Source organism: Panthera onca, chromosome C1, assembly GCF_046562875.1.
Source record: "Panthera onca isolate mPanOnc1 chromosome C1, mPanOnc1 haplotype 2, whole genome shotgun sequence".
Lineage (NCBI taxonomy): Eukaryota > Metazoa > Chordata > Mammalia > Carnivora > Felidae > Panthera > Panthera onca.
In genome coordinates, this window is record NC_138346.1 from 215,544,805 (window position 1) to 215,566,306 (window position 21,502).

Consider the following 21,502-nt stretch of genomic DNA (forward strand, 5'->3'; position numbering starts at 1 on the left):
TGGCCCTGAGCATCTAGGCTCAGGTGTATGTGCTATCTCCTCCCTCCCAGTCGTGGGGAGCCACGGTCGTGGGGCATCTCAGGGTGTACAAAGCGCAGTGATTTTACTGAGATTTGGGGAGTTTCTTAAGGCAAATGGGAGTATGTTCTGGAATAGCATACAAAATGTATATGGGTTTTTACGATACTATGTCAGACTTTAAAGATATTTCAGACTTGTTAAAGACTGCTTTGGAAATAAGTGTTCATGCTGGAGAAATCTGAGAAACCCTGCATGCTATTCTAGTTTTCTTTCTTATCAGTCTCATTTTCACTCCTGCCCACAACCCTTCTTACAAAAAAAAGTGATTCTGATAAATTGCCTTTCGATTTTCCTAAAATTTGGTGTATTGGCTCTGGACCTACAGTCTGTTTCTGTGATCGCTTTCTGAATGAGCTAGTAAATAGAGTTTCTAGAGGCTTCTTTGTGTTGATTTCATGTCAGTCTTCCTGCTCAACTGAACACCTTGTGGAAAAGATAAGAATGACCTCTTCTCTGAGCCTTGTGACCTGGAGGATAGGTACAGGAAGATCGCATAGTGATTTCATTCACACGTAACATTAGCCGCAGAGAAGGGGTCTGACTGGAGAGTTACACAGTCCCAGGCTTTGGGGAGTGGGCCGCAGGCCACACTGCTGTTCCGTGCTGGGCTTGGATTGGGGACCAGGTCTGGGTTTATGATGGGAACTCGTGCCGGCTCCCTGTAAAAGGCCTCTTTTCTGCCAGTTCATGTCTTCTCCCCTGGACCCTGTGCCCTTGTCCCTCTTCCTCCTCTGTGGACACAGTCAGGTAGAGATAGTTGGGTGTCTTGAGTGAAGGTTCCTCCCCAGACCCTCGCCTCTCCCACCCTGCATCTGGCCAGCCGGCTTTCTCATCTCCTTTGCGTAGATGCTTCTCCCTTTTTGATATTCCGTTACAGGCTTCCTGCTCCTTTCTGTCCATTCCCTGTTTACTTCTTAGACTAAAATGTTTCCATGGTAACAGGTTACTTTTCAAAGGGAACATCTTGTCATTTTATTTAATCCACTGCAGCTGAAGAGGACTGAAATATTAAGTTGTAGTTGCCATGGATACTGCTTTGTTACATGGATTTCTTTTGTATCAGATTTCATATACAATGAATTTCGTTCTTTTTTTTAATACTCCAGGAATAAACACAGTGACTTGCCATTATTGTTGTAATTTGGCTTCTGAGACTATTTTCATAGTCCAAAGCAAAGATTTGTAGAATAATGGGGACCGAACCTCAACTGTTTGAAAAACATATAGTATTTACATTAGCCTCACAGAGAAATGCCTCCTTGCTGGTGAGGTTGGTGACAATTTTTTTTTTTCTTTTCTTCTCTCTTCTCTCTCTCTCTCTCTCTTCTTCTTCTTTTTTTTTTTTTTTGTACTATGATTCAGTTAGGGATGTCTCACAAAGGATGAGCTCACATCAGAACCCTTAGTAAACACAGAGAAAAAAGAATTATGTGACTTGAGTTAATTCCTTGAATCTCCTTTCTTCGGTTACTTGTTCAGTTGTCTGCAGTACATCGGAGGGGAATCTATTAGTCATTTAGTCAGGCTTTCTTCTCTCCGGTCTGTTTGTAATACATCATTCAGCCAAACCACCTCTTTTGACTTTTTAAAAACTTTTAATTTTTTAGTTTCGCAGGAAGATGGAAGAGATGTAAGATACCATAGACCGCTCCGATGTACCGACCCCTTACTCCTTTCCCCCATCGCACAGCCTCAAAGCCTGGACAGGACGTTAGTACAGTGTGTGTATGGTCCGTGTACTTTATGTAACCAGTGCATCACTGAGGTCTGTTTGTTACCACAAAGACCTCCCGCTCTCTCGCCGCCCCATCCCCCCATTCCTAACACCTGGCAACCACTAATCTGTTCTCCATCTCTCTAATTTTGTTACTTTGACAGTGTTATGTAACTTGGCCTCATAATAGGTTTTCTCTTTTAACATGATTTCCAAACTAAACAGAAACTCTTGATAATTCTGTCTTGCTTTGGTGCTTGAAATGAAGATACGGAAAGGATAGAGGATAGGTAGGGCTTCTCGTACTGGTTCTATATGTAATTGTGTGATTTTGGTTTGGTAATTTAATCGCTCTGCATTATGGGAGCTCTGACTTTGGAGTCAACTAAACTTGAGTTGGAATCCTGGTTTTCCACTTGGTGGCTGTAATCTTGGGCACTTTCGTAACTCTCAGCTTCAGTTGCCTTCTCTGGACAGGTAATAATAATAGTACCTTCCTTACAGGGTCATCCTTAAGATTAGATAAGAAAGTATAAAGAATTTGCTTAGCTTAGAATGCTTGGTACGGAGTAAATGTCCACTGTATATGTTTCTTTGTTAATATGACAATTAGTGCTGTCATTTTTATCTATAAAGTGGAGGTACTGCTTTATAGGGTTGTCCTGGGAATAATGAAATAATGTGTACCTGGCATAAACAGCACTTCGTACGTGATAACTAGCATTGTTATTTTGCTGGTGTTTTCATACAACTGCAGGATATCTGAATTTAAGACAATGAATGTGAAAACCCCGAGGCAAAGATAAGGGTGTACCTAGATTTGTCCTGCATTATCCTGGGACATGGCTTCCGTCTTTGGTCTCTTATTTCGTATGTAGTGCTCTTTATCTGAGACCATCCTTGTTTGTACACCATCCTTGGTCTGGATTTTCCTTCCTCAATTGGTGACCGTCCTGTTTTTGCCCAGACCGACTGTATTAATTAAGCAACGCCGTGCATCAAACAGAAACCTCTTCAGTAGGTGTGTTATTTCAAACATAATATAGAACAAGATCTGAATTTCTGTGACTGTCACTATTAATGCTTTCATTAATATCAAAATATTAATTTAATGAACGAATACATAGAAATGAGACTGTAGAGCACCGAGAACAGATAGAAAGTACTCAAGTGTTAGCTATCGTTGCCATTAATTGAAGGATAAATCTGGCATCTCATATTTTCCATCTGAATTGTGCATGACATCACAAAAATCAGGTCTGGGTAGAAGGATCCATTAAAAGGCCAAGACAGACTAATGGATTTTTAACATAAAAGAGTCCAAGGCAAGGTAAGGTTTTAAATTCACATTGTGTAAAAACCTTTAAGGAATGGTCACTTGTTGAGTTTTGGGGTAGTATAAAAAATAATATCCATAATTATCAAAAAGACTATTAAAATATCCTTCCCTTTTCCAACTATAATCTTTGTGAGGCTAGATTTTCTTGATATACTTTAACTAAGATAACATATTACAAAAGATTGAATGTAGAAGCAGATATAAAGATCCAGTGGACTTCTGTTAAGTCCTGAATTAGATTTGCAAAAAAAATGTAAAACAGTGCCTCTGTTTTTCTAAGTTTTTTGTTGTTGTTGTTTGTTTAGATCCATTTAGTTTCTGGGGTGTCTGGGTGGTTCAGTCGGTTAAGCATCTGACTTTGGCTCAGGTCATGATCTCACAGTTCACGAGTTTGAGCCCCACGTCGGGCTCTGGGCTGACAGCTCAGAGCCTGGAACCTGCTTCGGATTCTGTGTCTCCCTCGCTCTCTGCCCCTCCTCCGCTTGCACTCTGTCTCTCCCTCTCTCAAAAATAAATAAACATTAAAAAAATAAACAATTTTTTCATAAGAATAAGTTCTACATATTAATATTTGATGTGCTTATTGGTACATAAAATGTTTTTTTGAACTTTTTCAAAAATATAACTTCCTTGGAATGCTCAGTAATTTAAACACTGTGAAGAGTTTCTGAGACCAATAGTTTGGGAACTGTTGTGTTAAGAAGGAAAAGGAAGTATGTACTGGCCAGCATACGATTATTAAGAGTGTTTTTCACAAGCTGTTTGATACTGCACTTAGATAATAATTCCTGGTGATTTTTGTCAAGTTTTAGAGCTTAGGAGTCTAGAAATATTCATGCCACCAGGGAACTTTAAATTTGTCCTGAATGCATAATAGTGCCAGGCAGGTAGTGTAGTAGATTTCGGGGGACCCACAAGATGAGCATCAGTTCCTCCACTCTAGAAGCTTACAGGCCCATAGTGGGTGGAGGGAAATGTCCAGATGAGCCACAGAAGAGTGTCGTCCTCTGACAGAAGGAGCACGCAGTCAGAGGGGAGGAGCAACGAGGCAGCGGGAGAGGAACGAGTCGTTTAAGGTAGAGTTCGGATGCTGTCAGAAGAGGGGAGGACGGTGACTGCGCAGCGGATCGCGGATAGGCCTGGTACTGGCCGTTTCCCAGGAAGCCTCCTTCTGGTCTCTCACCTCCAGGTCATGTGCTGACAGTTTTTCTGTCACGTGCATCCAGTTCTCTCTGATCGGGCATGTTGCTATCAGCCTCTTTTTATCTTGGGCCTGAAGAACATTTCTGCCATTTATTCTGTATTCAGGAGGTCCTGCAAACAGTAGGCTAAGGCCGTTGTTTGCTTACCTCGGATCCTCATCCTCCTCAAAAATAACTTTGGTGTATCTCTTGCTACATGAAACCCTAGTATTTGAAAGTTGCGCACGGTTGGGGCACCTGCGTGGCTCAGTCGGTTAAGCGTCCGACTTGGCTCCATTTGTGGGTTCGAGCCCCACTTTGGGTTCTGTGCTGACAGCTCAGAGCCCGGAGCCTGCTTCGGATTCTGTGTCCCCCTCTCTGTCTGCCCCTCCCCCGACCCTTCAAAACTAAACAAACATTAAAAAAATTAAAAAAGAAAAGTTGCATCTGGTTGAGAGATAATTTTGTTGTAATAATTGATTTCTAATTTTCAAAGGTCCTCTGTTTTATTTTGGGCTTTTTAAACTGCTGACCTTGTCAGTGCCATTCATTGATAGAAACAAAAATGAGAGAAACAGTTTCCATTTTAGGCTCTTAAGATCCTCAGTACCTTTGTCTTTTCTCTTGTATAATTATTAGTATTAATAATTATCAACCTATTTTGTACAAATCAATGGGATACAAGTAGTTGTATTCAATAAGGTATTTGAAGTGTTTGTTTTATTATTGTGGCACATTTTTGAGCTAATTTTGATAATACTGGCTGATGAAGGTATTAAAAGGAAAAAAAAAACACACAAAGAAATAAAAAAAGGAAAAAAATTAAATTAAAAACAACCCAGGAATGTTTGTCCTAGAATTGTCAAGGACTTAGCAGTGCGTGTGTAGCAGTGATGGGGAAATGCTTTCGTAGACACCCACTTGAGAACCTTGGCATGGCCTAGACCTTCTAGAAGAACCTGCAGGTTGAGCTGTGGCACAAGTTATTGGATGGACCGTGGCCGAAACCTTCTCAGATGATGCATTTGGCTCGACCTGCTCGTAGGCAGGCGAGCGTTTGGAAAGTATCTAGAGGTAGAGGAGAGAGCTTTTGGTAGCTGGTTTTGCTCGGAGCTGGTTGTGAGACAGAAAGGGACAAGCTGGAAGGGAAAGGGTTGGTAATGCTGACTGCTTGTTTTTCTTAAAGTACTCATGATTAAAATAGCCTCCTGGCCTATGTGGTTCCTCTCATACCTCCTAAAACAGCGTGTTATTCCTACATGAACCTACTAGAATAGTCCATCTTTTGACTTGTTTTTCAACACACCATTCTCCTGGTGGGGAAACGAAGATGCCTTGTAGATCAAAACCAGCAGTCAATGCAGACTTTTTTCCCCCACCTCGTCCCACTTCTGTAGAGAACCGCCCCCCACACTCGCCCTTGGGAAGTCCTCTGTTTTGCCCTGCTGTTGTGCTCCCTTCAGAGGTGAAGGGTTGGAAATTAACCACTTCCTGCACTGTCATCTCCTTGTGAAGCCTGCCTGGTGTTGATCACTTCCCTGGGCATTTTTGGACCCTGTTCCTCCTGAGATGATCTGTGACTGTAAATGTAGCGTTTGGACCTGTTGTGGCTTTGTGGGGTGATGCCACCTCCCGGGGAGTTGGAGAGTAAGTCTCTTAAGAACTGGGCCGTGTGTCTTCTTCCCTTGTGGTTTAGTCTCCTCCCTTCCTTTGTCGTTTCTATTGCCCGCTTTCCCGAAATAAGACTCTTCGTGAGAAAAATTGTTGGGTCAAAAGAAGAAAGCATCAGGCCTGAAGGAAATAACCGTTTTCCACAATTCATGTTAACAACCTCAATGGGACGATGGGGGTGCGGGCTCTGCGGAGGACAGACCCGAGACCGGCAGCCTCTCTGCTCCTGTGCTGTTTGTACACTCGCAGCACAGCCGAGTCCACCGGTAGCCGCCGGCGGCTCTCACTGTGGCACGGCCTTCTCCGTGGCTCTACTGCAGACGCAAAGGTGGCCGCACAACGCGGCAGATTTGTCCCTGGGCACAGAAGGGGCGTCCTGAGGTAGCCCACGGTCCGTCGTGGCTCAGAGTTGACAGGAACCGGGAGCTGGGACTGCGCTTCTTCATCCGGCCCTGTGCCCCAGTGGGTGCCCTGTGCGAGGCCGGGACAGAAAGGCACTCAGTCGGCATCTCGTGAAGGAGTGAGAGGGGAAGGCAGTCCACCCTTTGCGGGCGTTGTGGGGTGAAATGGGGAGATAGGAAAGGCTTCACAGAAATAGTGGCTTCTGAAAGGACCCTGGATGGTGAGAATTTAGAGCAAGGGAGGGTGAGCAGGTGGGGTGAGAATGACCTAGAAATGAAGTAAAGTCTTCCACCTCTTGGACCTGCTGGGCTCATTCCCACACATCTTTTCCATCTCTGCTTGTTCTGCTTTATTTAATGAGGCCTTTCCTGTCTGTGCTGTGTAAAGAACTGGGGAAATATTTCATCATTCACTGTCTGCTTGATTCTTTGGCCCTTACTATCATCTAACCTATTATTTGTTTCTTCATTTTATACCCAAGTGAGCATAGAAGTTCCAGTTAGGCAGGGACACTGTATTGTTCACTGCTTTATCCACAACATCTAGGCCAGTTCTGAGCATATAATAGGTACTTAACCAATATTTGCTGAATGGATGAGTGACCCAGTGTGTGTGCTAGGAACCATAGCTGTCTTGCTCATCTTTAAAAAATTTTTTTAGTGTTTGTTTATTTTTGAGAGACAGAGCATGAGTAGGGGAGGGGCAGAGAGCGGGGGGGGGGGGGGGGGGGACACAGAATCCGAGGCAGCCTCCAGGCCCCGAGCTGTCAGCACAGAGCCCGATGTGGGTTTCGAACTCACAGATCATGAGATCGTGACCTGAGCCGAAGTCGGTCACTTAACCAACTGAGCCACCCAGGCCCCCCGTATCTTGTTTATCTTTTAATAAGGTTTACAGTAGGGCACGAGAAATGTTTTGAAAAGAAGAAACCTCTATTGGGGTTGTACCGTAGCAACGTACCTCCCTCTGAGGTGTGAAGGACCAACGGTATAGGTAGGTACTCAAGACGGGGAGTTGCAGTCAGGGATTTTTTTTAGAAGAAAGAGATTTGAGAGATGTGTATGGGCTTTGGGGCATGCACACGTGCAGGGCAACACTGGAAGTAGTGGGGAACTTAATTCTTCCGGTTTTATCCCTCATCTATTTCCAGTGAATTATTTTCCTTGAAAAAATGTGTGAATGTTTATGCCTGAACTATATGGTGCTAACCTAATCTGCTCTTTCCATGACAGGAGGCTGAACAGCACCCAGGGAGAAATTCGTGTTGGTCCTAGCCATCAGGTAAAGCAAATTTCAGTAGCTTCTCTGATGGAGTTTTATTTCTTATTATTCTGCTGGCCCTTGATTCTGTTGAGCAGAAACTTAGAATTGTTGTTACGCTTAAGGGAATTTCATATAAATACAGAGATTTTTTTTTTTTCTTTCTGATCGTCACGTACTTTTTAAAATCATGGTAAGATACATATAATGTAAAATGTACCATTCTAAACATTTTTAAGTGTACATTTCAGTGCTGGTAAGTACATTCATGTTGCTGTGCAGTCGTCACCACCATACCATCTACCCCCAGAACTTTCTCACCTTCCCAAACTGAGACTCTCCCTCCCCAAGCCCCTGGTAACCCCTGTCCTGCTTTCTGTCTCCACGAATTTGACTGCCCTAGGTTTCTCATATCCTTGGATTGCACAGTACTTGTCCTTCTGTCCGGCTTCTTTTACGTAACATAAGACCTTCAGGGTTCATTCACCCCTGTCGTAGCACAAACCAGAATGTAATTTCCTTTTAAGGCTGAATCTTCATCATTTGTTTATACCGCCACATTTCGTTGATACATTCGTTTCTTGATGGACATTTGGTCCCTACATACTTTCATTTTAACTTTTTAATAACCCCTGTCCTTCAGAAGAGTCCAGATGGTTAGGCTCTTTGTTTGTCAGCAGCTTGTTGTGTCAGGGCCTGTGTCCTATTTTGTTCAGTTTACTGAGACTCTTAGTGTCATGTTTGACATCAGTCTCTTTTTTCCTCCTTCCCCCACTTTGTAAGGACAGAGAGGTTTCAGTAGTCTGTTTACTTGTTCATTTTTCTGTCTGGACGTTGAGCATTTCTTATATGTCATTCATATTTCTAAGAATCTATTTTAACTCTGTAATGAGAAAGAAATGAAGAAGGGAGGGAATATTAAAGTCAAAACACAGAAACAGGGCATCTCATTTCTAGTGGACACTTCGCATCCCAGAACTAGGATTATAACTGAGACCGGCAAAAAAAAGCTGCACGTGATCACTCCCCTTATTGCCCGCCCTGTCCCCGCACAACCCTTTCCTTGGTGTGGCCTGTTAGGGCGTCTGCCTACCACTTCTCAACTGTATTTTCTGTGCCTTCAGGCCTAGGAGTTCCAGTCTAATTGGGATCTAGTCCTTACCAGGTTCCCTGTGACTACACGTCCCTCTTTCTGCCCTTTCGCCACCATATTTTCCCACCCATGTTTCTTCTTCCCCGTTGTGTTTCTAGTGTCTTGAGATCTTTGTACGAAAGCTTTATTTTACGATTTTTTGCCTTGCCATAACAGAAAAAGTGGTTTTTAAGTAAAAGATACTTAAATTCTTGCTTAGGTTTTTTTATAGTTAGATTATGCTTGGATTTTTGTATACCTTCATTTATTTTGTACCAGATTTTAAATATCTTTATTAGGCTTTGTGGGTTTTTTTCCCAAAAAGACATGTTTTGGAACACCAGATACGAAAGGACTTTTTTTTTTTTAATCGGCAGTATTTTCCGTATTAAAATTTTAATTTCTTTTTAGGCACAACATTAACCCATGTAAAAGTCAAGAAAGAATGGTACAATAAATCCCCTGATCCTTATTACTCCGTTTTCACACCTACCAAGTTAGGATCAAACTTGTTTCATTTATTCTCCTTTACATCCCTCCAGCTATTATTTTGAAATGATTCACAAACCTATCATTTTACTTGTAAATATCCCAAAGATAAGAGCCCTTTCAAAAAACCAAAATCACAGTATGTAGCACCTAATAAAAATTAGCAATTTCTTAAATACCCACCAGGACCGGATTTCCGTAATTGTCTTTTTTTTTTTTTTTTTTTACGGTTCAAATTGGAATGTGAGTAAGAGCCACGCATTGCAAGTGGTTGATAGGTCTCTTAAATCTCTTTTAATTCATCTGTTGTTCTTATTTTCCCCTTCTCTCAGTGTATGTATTGAAGAAGGTGAGTGTTTTGTCCAGTAGGGTGTCCCACAGTCTGGATTTGGCTGATTGCATCTTTATGTGTCATTAGGCTTGTCCCGTGTCCTTGGCATATCTCGCAAACGAGTAGTTAAAATCTAGAAGTTTAACCTTGTGCTCCTTTGGTCCTCTGCGTCTGGTGCGGGTGGTGCTGTGTCTGTCTACCAGGAGGTTACGCGTGTCCTTGGAAGGGGGATTTGCTGCCTTGGCTTGTTACTTAGATCTACCCTTCAAAATGGTGGTGTTCTAATCCTATCACTCCTTCATTTATTAGGTGAGTAAATGAAGCTTTCCCCTTACCAACCATTTGATTACCTGAATCACAGAGGAAAGGCAAGATAAATGTTCAATTCCTTCCTTCTGTTTACCAGTTTTCAAAAATACTGTTTCCCCCAACGTCTTCCAGTGGTCACCAGTGGATTTTAAATTATTTGTTCTCTGCTAACCAGCTGTCCTTATTCTTTTTTTTCTTTTTAATTTTTATTTATTTTTGAGAGAGAGAGCGCACACCCAGGAAGTGGGGGGGTGGCATGTGCAGAGAGAGAGGGGGACAGAGGATCTGAAGCAGGCTCTGCACTGACAGCAGCAAGCCCGGTGTGGGGCTCAAACTTACAAACCTTGAGATCGTGACCTGAGCCGAAGTCGGACGCATAACCCCCTGAACTACCCAGGCACCCCCGCATTGTCCTTATTCTTACTGATGATTAAATTATCCATCTGGGGCCAGTAGGGGCCTCTTCCTGCTAACTTCTGTGTCCTTGCGACTGGACGGACCTCAGTGGTCTTTGTAGGATTCCTTTAACTGGTATGGCATTCTAATGTCTCATCTTGTACAGTCCCTGCCCTAGATCTAGAATTAAATTTTTCTCATAGGAGCCCTTATTGTTTTACTGAGAAGTGACATTTTTTGACTGGGTACTGGGGTGTTCATTGTTACTGGGTCGGTTGGTTACTTGTTTCTAGGCCTTTTCAGGAAAAAGAAATATGCCTTTTTCTTATATATTTTTTAAAGATACATTGTACATTCCTTTTGATATTTCTAATTCCAATTCAAATTTTTATCGGGATTTTATATTTAATCCTATCTTTCCTTCATTTGTCTGTATCTTTTCCCCATGTCTCAAATCCCATTTTCAAATGACACCAACATCATTATTCGTTTGCTTTAATCCCATAATACATATATAATAGCACAAGATAATAATACTTACACTGCTGCAAACAATATGATTATTGAAAACAGCTTGCAATTTAATTTTTTTTTTTTTTTTTTTTTTTGGCGGGGGTGGTTTCTTAGTATATATCCCACTAGGGCTGTGTGGGCAAATTAATATGTTTTAAAGTTGGTTGAAATAATTTCTAGAGAGGAATCAACTTACTGTGTAGTTAATGCATTTATTTCATTTTGCCTTATGGTTTTTAAGGGATTACTATTTTTTAAGTTTCATTTTGTTTTTATGTAGGGCTATTCACATGGCCCCACAGTCAAACATACGAAGGAAAAAGTATGTTCAAGAAAGTCGAGTACATCTGTCCCCTCCACATGTTCCTTCTCTCCATGATGGACACTTGTTGCTTTTGTTTTTGTTAAGTTAAGGTTTTGATTTTCCCTTCTTATCTTTATTCCCCGACCCTCTGTTCTTAGATCAATGGTAGCGTAATACACACGCTTCCGCCGACTTTCTGTTAACAATGTATCCTGCTGTTCCCTCCATGGCAGTACGTAGGGCTCCTCCTCATTTCCTTCTACTGCCTCATGGGGCTCCATTGCGTGGATACAGCAGTTTATTCTTCCAGTTCCAGTCCCTATTGTTGGGCCCTTAGGTTGCTTGCAGTCATGTGCCATTACAGGTAATGCTGCAGTGAATGGCCTGAGCATATAGATTTTTATGTTTTTGCCAACATATTTTTGGAATATATCCCCAGAAGGGGGGTTGGCTCGCTTGGAGGGCAAGTGCACCTGTAAGTGTGAAGACATTACAAAATGCCCTTCTATAGAGATTGTACCATTTTTGTATCTGTGCTGGCAACTCATGCAAGTGCGAACACTACAGCCTTGTATATTGTCACACTTTGGGACTTCTGTCGGTCTGATAGGTGGGAAATGGTATCTCAGTGATAAGCTTTTCTTTTATCAGCAACTTTGACCGTGTTTTCTTACCATTAAGAGCCATTTGCATTTCTTTTTCCGTAAGCTAACTAATTATATTTCCAGCCTGTTTTTCTCTTGGCGGGGAGGGGGGGAGGTTTGTCCCCCTGGGACAAACTGCCAGACCTGGGAGAGCTGCCACACCAGATCCCATATTCGGTCCTGGGAAACAGAGCTCAGTACAAATGCCAAAAAAGACCTTTGGGGGCACCTAGGTGGCTTAGTCAGTTAAGTGACCAGCTCCTGATTTTGGCTCAGGTCATGGTCTCATGGTCTTGAGATTGACCTTCACATTGGGTTCTGTGCAAAGCGTAGAGCCTGCTTAGGATTCTCTCTCTCCCTCTCTCTCTGCCCCTTTTCCACTCATGCTCGTTCTTTCTCTCTCAGAGTAAATAAATTTTAGAAAAACTCGAAGAAAAAAAACCCTTTTGGTGTGAATACCTGTTGTGTGTTAAATTTTATTCCAATGTGGTCACTGTGTGTTAAGCAGAACTCATTGAGGCACCCAATTAAACGTTATAAAAGTCGATACTAAATTAAAGAAGAGCATCCTTGTTTGGAGAAAGTCGGCACTTGATGCGCATTTAGAGGTATCAGAGATAGCCTGTGAAGCAGACTGGTATCTAGAGCCACATGATCTGCTCATGTTGTGTCTGCCACAGAATTGTTTTAAAAACGTGAGTACAAGCTTTCGCGTAAAAATTTCCGGACTTTGGAAAAAATCGGAGGTTAAACAAGTACCGGTTCTCCTTCCTGCCCGGCTGCTTTCTGTGCACAGGGCAGCACCGCCTCCATTTCTGCCCGGTTCCCTTGCCTCCGTAGCACCTGATACCTGCACGCCCAGTGCTGGAGCCACTGCCGCTCGTGGCCGTGAGCGCCTGAAGCGTGGCTAGTCCGCATTGGGAGGTGGTGTTTAACGGGGATACTAGAGTATTTTAAAATGAAATATGTGTCTCTCGTTCTATTTCCGTTGGACAGTGCTACCTTCCAGCTGCTCCTTTCGTTTTGTTTTGCCTGGTTTCTTTAGACGCTGGAGCTTTTTAACAGCAGCTCTTGGTTTAAAATTTTAGACTAGTACTTGCATGTTCATCATTTAAGACAACCAGAACGTGCCTGTTTTGCAGGCAGTTGACTTTTTCTAGGCCTCTCATGGTTGGGGTAGTCCTCGTGCCTCCTGGCCCTGGCTGTGCCACAGCAGAGTGGGGATGAGAACATGCTAGACGTATTTGGATCTCGAACCCACAGGTGACGAAGAGACTGGGTTGTTGGGCACTGTTGTTCAAATGTTTAAAAATTTTTTCTTTTTTTTTGCTGAGGTACACTTTACGTGCAGTGAACTGTTGAGATCTTATGTGGACTATTGCGTCCGCTGTCACCCTTCCTGTCAAGGCTCAACAGTTGTGTTGTCTCAGAAAGTTCCTTCCTGCCCCTTCACAAGCAGTCCCCTCCTCCTGAAGCTGCTACTGGCCTGATTTCTGTCACCACCATTTAGTCCAGCTTGGTTTTTAATGTTACTTCCAAGTTTGTGCCTTTTTTTACGTTTACCATGACTACAGGGTAGTTATTGAGTGTCTTGGGAGTAGCGTTAACTTAATGGGATGGTGCGTTTAAATTTTCAGCAAAGATCCTTAGGTGAGGTTTCATCACTTGTAATCTGTCTCTTTGTAGATGTGTTACATTGGAAATGTGTGTGTTTTCCCCTTCTTTATCAGGGAACTATTATCTCCTGAGGGTTTGTGTTTTTTTCATTTCTTTTATGCACACGTGTCCATTTCTCTTTTATTCTTTGGATCATGCTGACACTGGTTTATTTTGATACTGTTTGCTTCTCCTTAAGTAGAGATTAAGCAGTCCATTGCGAGATCTTCTATGGTGAAATGATCCTGAAACGTGCCACAGGCTGGTTTCAGTGACTCACGGTTTTTGTTATTTCGGTACTGCCTAAAGAAAGAAGCTCAGTAAGCTATGGCATCTGTTCCCAGAGCCTGCCTGTTGAGACAGTTCTTTAAACGTGCCTCGATTGTGACTTTTCCATCCCTATCTTACAGGCCAAACTTCCCGATTTGCAACCGTTCCCTTCTCCAGATGGTGACACTGTGACCCAACATGAGGAACTGGTCTGGATGCCTGGAGTTAATGACTGTGACCTTCTTATGTACTTGAGGGCAGCAAGGTAATAGGAATCCTCCCCATCCTGCCCTGAGTTAGGGCATCTGAATTGATTTTTCTTACCAGAGAAAACGTTTGCCGCAGTAAAGTCACTTGTTTCTTAATGTTTGCCCCACATCAGATGTTAGAACTCTTCAGAAGGGAAACACCGTAAGCCATACATGCGATTATCAGCACTTCTAAATACAGTTGAGTAGTTAGATCATTCGGCCCTTCTTAAAATCCCATTGTAGATTTCTCTACTTGAGGCTGTTCACTGATGCTTGACTTAAACTTGGTGTTTTTGTGGCTTACCTACATGAGAACTTACTAACCTACAAGTGCCTAAAATATAAAAGGTAAGTTTAAATCTATCCCTGCACGTCGTAGTGAGGGCAGAGAGCCCTCCTGCATCTGCGGTGGTTTCTGGGACTCCCCGCAGCATCAGCAGGGCGTAAGCAAAGCACCAGAGCAGGCCGGGCAACTGCATTTAAGCTCTGTGCTCAGCTATGCTGTGTAGACACGAGGCTGCCTCAGTGCAGTTAGCGGCCTCTAAGAATTCCTTTCATCCCCCTCCCACTTCTAACTCGCCTAAAGTTAGTTGATGTGTAGCATGAAAGGAAATAAGCAAATTCAGAGGATTTAATTTTTTTTCAAAAGATCTTTCTTTCAAAAATATAATCTTTATTTGAAAAGATTGTACTCTAGCCAAGTGTTTCTTTTAATGTTTATTTATTTATTTTGAGAGAGCGAGAGAGAGGGAGAGAATCCCAAGCAGGCTCCACACTGTCAGTGCAGATCCCAACATGGGGCTCGAGCTCATGAACCGTGAGATCATGTGAGATCATGACCTGAACCAAAATCAGGAGTCAGATGCTTAACCGACTGAGCCAGCCACGCGCCCTTCTAGCCAACTGTTGTGGCAAATAGCTTTAGGTTATTCATGCTCTAAACTGAAATCTGAGTCCTGGTAAAGTGTGGGAAGAAAGGGCACAATTAGACCAGAGTAAATGTAACATTTCCCTTTCTGTATGTGTGAAGGGAGTAGAGGTACTTTAAATTTTTTTTGGTGGGTGCCTGGGTGACTCAATTGGTTGAGTATCCGACTCGTAATTTTGGCTCAGGTCCTGATCCCGGAGTCATGGGATCAAGCCTTGCGTCGGGTTTTGCTCTGAGAGCAGAGTTTGCTTAAAATTCTCTGTCTGTACGCCGCTGGCACACACTCTCTCCTGCTTGTACTTACTCTCTCTCTCTCTCTCTCTCTCTCTCTCTTTCACCAAAAAAAAAAAAAAAAAAAAAAATTAACAAGAGCAGAAACAGGACTGAGAACTCCGACCTATCATGCATATAGTAATGGAATTTGGTCTGAGCTGACTCTGAAACCTGAGGATTAACATTTCTGTGCTGATGTTTTCCCTTCCTGTCCTCCAAGGAGCATGGCAGCATTCGCAGGGATGTGTGACGGAGGCTCCACAGAGGATGGCTGTGTTGCCGCATCTCGGGATGACACTACCCTCAATGCGCTGAACACAGTGAGTCTTTTGAAGTTGTCCCGGGTGGGAAGGGAGTTACTTTTCCCTAGTGCTGGTTGTAGGGCATGTGTGATGAGCATGGATCCTGAATGAGCCTAGAATTTTAGGAGCGAGTACTATGGCTTAGTACTATGGCTTACTTACTCGCTTAGTGTGAGTACTATACCTTATCGAAAGGTGGGTTGCGGTCTCAGCACTGGGCTCCATGACCTTGATCCGGTGATGGGGCGCCTCCGGGTTCGTTTCCTCTCCTGCGTCTCTACCCCAGGATCGTGTTGAGCCTCAAATGAGAGCCTGATGCTAGCAGTCGATCTTCCCTGAGATCCCACAAAGCCGACCACTGTGCACAGATGGTCTTATTTAACCCTCGCAGTCTCCCTCTGAAGTAGGTTTTATCGTTATCACCATTGTAGACATGAGCAAGTAAGTTTGGAGCGATCGAGTCACAAGCCAGGGTCACACACTCAAGATGCGAATCCAGAGGCCATACCTTTTGCCTTCTTCTCTGTCTCTTAGACCGTGAGTTCGAAAGTGCAGGGAGGGGATGGAGAGAAGAAGCCAGACTTCCTGGAGTGAATATGTTTTTTTATAGATATGCCTTTAAATATCTCACATGATTAAATATCTCACACGATTATACAACAGAATTGAGTTTTAAAAATAATAATCCTTAAAAAAATCTAAAGTAAAATGTAACAAGTGAGCCTGACGGTACTGAGTTGGTTGCACGGCATCCTTCAGAATTGCTCCTCTGCCTTGAGCTGCAACACACAGGCAGCGGCTCAGAAGAACGGAAGTCGAACTGCTGTGCATAGTACGATCACTGAAACCAGTTTCCCTGTTTGACATTAGAATACATCCGATAGGGCTGCGTAGGAAAATTAATGTATTTTAAAGTGTCTTGAAATAATTCTTCCCTGTGTGGTAACTAATGTGAAATCATCAAATCTGATGGAGTAATAATGAAGTTTTATGCATTTGTGATGTATTAAAAAGGCTATGTATATTCACATAGGCTATTGAGCTCATAGGCTCAGCAACTCCTGATGATTAACTAAATGTAATTGAAGAACCTTTTTTGTTTTTCATTTTTCTTGAGAGGTCGCTATGTTTGGAAGGGACGTTTGAGATCATCTGTTCCAGTCTCTAAATAGATAAGAATCTAAGGCTCAGAAAAGCCAGACGATTGTTGAATGCCAACAATCTGAAAAGTTCAGAATGGAGGTTAGAAAATAACCCAACTTAGTGAGCTTTCTCCTCTGCGGCTCGCTTTCAGAGAAACACGTAGATACGGCTGATTTTTATTCCTGGGCCGGTTGCGTTTCTTGAGTATTACGCGGTACTAGTCTCCGACAGCGTCAGAGGTGAAGTGACCTTGTGGGATTGGGCCCTGCGATAGATGACAGAGCAATTGTTTACATACCCGTACGCTTATTTCTTTTCTTTCCTCCCCCCTTTCACACTTGGAGTTTTTGCTTTTATCCGGAGTCTTTACTCTGAACGCATAGTGATAGAGCTAGAAGGGGCCTTTGAGGTTATTTTCTGGATGAGGAAAGGGAGACTCAGCTGAGTGCCACTGCAGACGGTGGCTGTGGTAGGAGTTGTGTTGTGAATGTCTGTGAATTCAGAATAGCCACGAGTGTGCATTTATTCAGAGTTACTCTTTGAGCTTGTTTTCTGTTGAGTTTTTTTTAAAATGTTTGTTTATTTTGAGAGAGAGCAGGAGAGGGGCAGAGAGACAGGGAGAGAGAACCTCAAGCAGTCTCGGCACTGTCACCACAGAGCCTGATGCGGGGCTGAACCTCGCGAACCGTGAGATCGTGACCCTGAGGCGAATTCAAGAGTCGGATACTTAACCGACTGACTCTCCCGGGTTCCCCTCTGTGGAATCTTCTGCATCAAAGCTTTATGAAAAAAATTCCCCTTTCGCAACTGTGCCGCTCAGTTGAATTTTTAAATAATGAAGACGTTGCCACATTTAATAAAATGTCTGTTTTTGGCACTTTACCGAATCGATCGGATTTGTTCTTTTATTGCGACCCCTCTGAGGATTCGGTAAAACATACTTCTATACAGAAATAATTTGGGCTCTTTTTGCCCATGGGCCTTTGTAGCAAGTTCCTTCTGAAGTCCTCTTAAGCATCGCCAGAGGGCTTTTGGTTTTATGAGTTTTTATTTCTGTGAGGCTGCCTTCCCATCATTTGAAGTTTTCCTGTCTAGGCGCGTCCAAGATGGCTCAGGTGTCTGGGGTTAGGCAATCCAAGTGCAGTCAGCCACCAAAGGACCGAGTCGTTTGTTCCTTTGGTGAGGAATGGAAAAGTTTAATGGCTCTTTTAATTTTTCCACTTAATTATGGTACTGGCTCACAGAGTTTTAGTTACGGGTACTTTCTTAATGAAAAGTGAAGTGAATTGAAAAATCTTACGGGGAGTTAATGTTCATTTCATCTTCCTTGGCGTGAGGGTGGTTTCGAGCTGTGTTAAGTAATAAATTGAAAAAATAAATACGTTGTCGTGTGAGAAGTATAGCATAGAGTCAAAACAAGCGTAGGCATTTGTCAGTTTAGAATAAACCTGTGTCTCCTATTTCTCAGGACAGTACAGAAATTTAAAGTAAATGAAATTATATGGCACAGCCACATTGTCGTGTGTTTAACATCTGAGTAGGACTATTTAAATTGAAATACATTTAAATAAATAGTTTGATCTTAAAACTGCCATCTATTTAAAACTAATAGAGCTTTTTGAGCTGTTAATTCTTCATGACTATTACATGGACCCATTTTTAATTTTCAGTTTTTAAGCTTATTTATTTTTGCAGAGACAGAGTGCGAGCGTGAGCCGGGGAGGTGCAGAGAGAGAGAGAGAGGGAGACACAGAGTCCGAAGCAGGCTCCAGGCTCCGAACGGTCGGCCTGGAGCCTGACGCGGGGCTGTGTCTCACAAACCGGGAGATCATGACCTGGGCCGAAGTCGGACGCTCAACCGACTGAGCCACCCTGGCTCCACTCCACTCCAACATGGACCCATTTTTAAACACAAGCTCTTCCTCATTTCTCATTTTGACTCAGTTTTTTCTTCATTACTCACAAATGAGATTTTTAGCATATAAGTCTTACAACAACATATTGGGGTATAATTTACGTATAATAAGCTGCTCTGATTTAAAGTATATACAGTTTGATGTTTTTTTTCAGATGTGTATACTGGCGAAACTATTGCAGCGATCTAGATGTGAAACATTTCCAGCACCCCAGAGGTGCCTCATGCCCTTTCCCGATCCTTTACTGCTTCCAGCCTCAGACAGCCACTGATACGTTTTCTCACATCGTACAATGTTGTGTCAGAATAGTATTTTTGCTCTTTTGAGTCTGGCTTCTTTCCATATAATAATTTTGGGATAGATTTATGTTGTCGCATTATCGATATTCTATTCCTTTTTATTGCTGAGTAGTGTTCCAGTGTATGGGTAGTAACAATAATTGATCCATTCGTCTGGTGATGGACATTCGTGTTTCCAAGCTTTTGGCCGCCATTATGAATAAAGGTGTTATTAACATTGTTATGCAAGGCTTTGTGAGGATGCGTGTTTTCATTTCTCTTGGGTAAATACTTAGGAGTGAAATGGCAGGATTGTATGTGTGCGGGTAGCTTTTAAGAAACCGTCAGGGGCACCTGGGTGGCTCAGTTGGTTAAGCGTCTCTTGGTTTTGGCTCAGGTCTCGATCTCATGGTTTTGTGGGTTCAAGCCCCACTTCAGGGAGCCTGCTTGGGATTCCCTCTCTCCTTCTCTATCTGCCTCTCCCCCACTCACGCTCTCTCTCTTAAAAATAAATAAATAAGCTTAAGAAAAAAAAAAAAGAAACTGTCAAACACGTTTCCGAGTGGCTGTACCACTTTACATTCCCATCAGTACTATGTTAGAATTTCAGTTCTTCAGCATCCTCAGTAAGACTTCATGTTGTCAGTCTTTTTAATTTTAGCCATTCTAATGAGTATGTAGTGATATCTCATTGAGACTTGTTTGTTTTGTGTGCTGTTGGTTTTTATTTAGATGGGGGACACAGATTTGATTGAGGCTAAAGATTCCTCAGCGTTTGACATTACTAATGATGTCTATCTGTGCCTCACTCACTGAGATTTTAATTTGAATTTCCTGTTCATCATAATTGAGCATCTTTTCATGTCTTACCAAGCCCAGTTGTATGTTGTCTTTTGTGAAGTATATTTTGCCCACTTTTAAAAGTTCAGTTGTTTTTAGTATAATTATTTAGTTTTAAGGGTTCTTTTTGTATTGCAGGTATAAGTCCTTTGATACAGGTATTTGTGAATATTTCCTGCCATACCATGACTATTTTTCTGTAAGGGTGTCTTTCAGAGAGCAAAATGTATTAATTTTGCTAAAGTCCAGTGTATCGTTTTCCTTTTGTGAAAGTTTCTTTGTTCACCCCATGATAACAAAGGTTGTTCCTGTGTTTTATTCTTGACGTTTTAGTTCTTGCCTTCAGGTCTGTGATTCATTTCAAATTAATTTTGTGTGTACTGTGAGGTATGGGTGAAAGTGCCTTCTTGCCCACACATGTGCCAGTTGTTGGAGTCACATTTGTTGAAAACAGACTTTTCTCATTTCATTGCCTTGATACCTTTACTGAACATCAACTGCTTATATATAAGCAGTTTTTCTTTTTTCTGGATTCTCTTGTTTCACTAATGTGTTATCTGTCTTTTCACCAGTATTTCAGTATTTCGAGTAATGTAGCTTTATCAGAACTCAGGTAGTAGTAAGTCTTCCTACTTTGTACTTGTTTTTTAAGATTGTTTTGGCTATTTTAGGTCATTTGCATTCCCAGATAAATTTTACTATTTATATAAATTTTATTATGTTTTTTCAACTTTTTTTTTTTAATGTTTATTCGAGAGAGAGAGAGGGAAAGAAAGAAAGAGACAGAGCATGAGCAGGGGGAGGGGGAGGGGCAGAGAGAGAGGGGCAGAGACACAGAATCCGAAGCAGGCTCCAGGCTCCGAGCTGTTCAGCACAGAGCCCGACGCGGGGCTTGAACTCAGGAGCTGAGCGATCGTGACCTGAGCCGAAGTCAGACACTTAACCAACTGAGCCACCCAGGCACCCCATATTTATTTTTTTTAATGTTTATGTTTGAGAGAGAAAGAGAGGGACAGAGAATCTGAAGTGGGCTCTGTGCTGACAGCAGAGAGCCTGATGTGGGGCTTGAACTCCTGAACCGCAAGGTCATGATCAGAGCCAAAACAGATGTCCAGCTGACTGAGGCACCCATGCACCCCTTTTTATTTTAAATGTTTATTTATTTTTTAGAGAGAGAGAGAGAAAGGGAGGGAGGGAGAATGAGTGGGGGAGGGGCAGAGAGGGGGAAGGGCAGAGAGAGGGAGGACCGGGGATCTGAAGCAGGCCCTGTGCTGACAACAGACAGCCTGATGCAGGCCTCGAACCCATGGACTGTGAGATCATGACCTGAGCTGAAGTCAGATGCTTAACCCACTGAGCCACCCAGGTACCCCTCCATTTACATTTTATTTTATTTTGTTTTTTAAAGTTTTTATTTATTTTGAGAGAGAGATTGTGAGCACACAAGTGGGGGAGGAACAGAGAGAGAGGGAGAGAGAGAGAGAATCCCAAGTAGGCTCTGCACTGTCAGCACAGAGCCTGATAATGGGGCTCGAACTCAAAAATCGTGAGATCATGACCTTAGCTGAAATCAAGAGTCAGACACTTAACCGACTGAGCCATCCATACACCCATCCCTTTCCACATACGTTTTAGAATCAGCTTGGTGGTTTCTATTTTTAAAAAGGTTTTATGGGATTTTCACTGTGATTGCACTGAATCTATGGATCGGTTTAGAAGAATTGACATCTTAACAATATTGAATCTTCCAAACCTGAACGTGATACATAGCTTCATTTTTTAAAAGTTTTATTTTATTTTATTTTATTTTATTTTATTTTATTTTATTTTACTTTACTTTATTTTACTTTATTTTCTTTTATTTTTTATTTTTTTTAAT

General features: G+C 42.4%; 1 protein-coding gene across 9 annotated transcripts in view; it reads left to right on the top strand.

Moving 5' to 3' along the window:
• The window catches only part of RERE (arginine-glutamic acid dipeptide repeats), a 424,018-nt gene that overhangs the window by 288,996 nt on the left and 113,520 nt on the right, over positions 1-21,502 (top strand). For all 9 annotated transcript variants that reach the window (XM_060621655.3, XM_060621656.3, XM_060621657.3 and 6 more), the window contains 3 exons: positions 7,621-7,669; positions 13,833-13,957; positions 15,365-15,464. In XM_060621655.3, the coding sequence (XP_060477638.1) occupies positions 7,621-7,669; positions 13,833-13,957; positions 15,365-15,464 (274 nt within the window). The remainder of the gene's footprint in view (positions 1-7,620; positions 7,670-13,832; positions 13,958-15,364; positions 15,465-21,502) is intronic.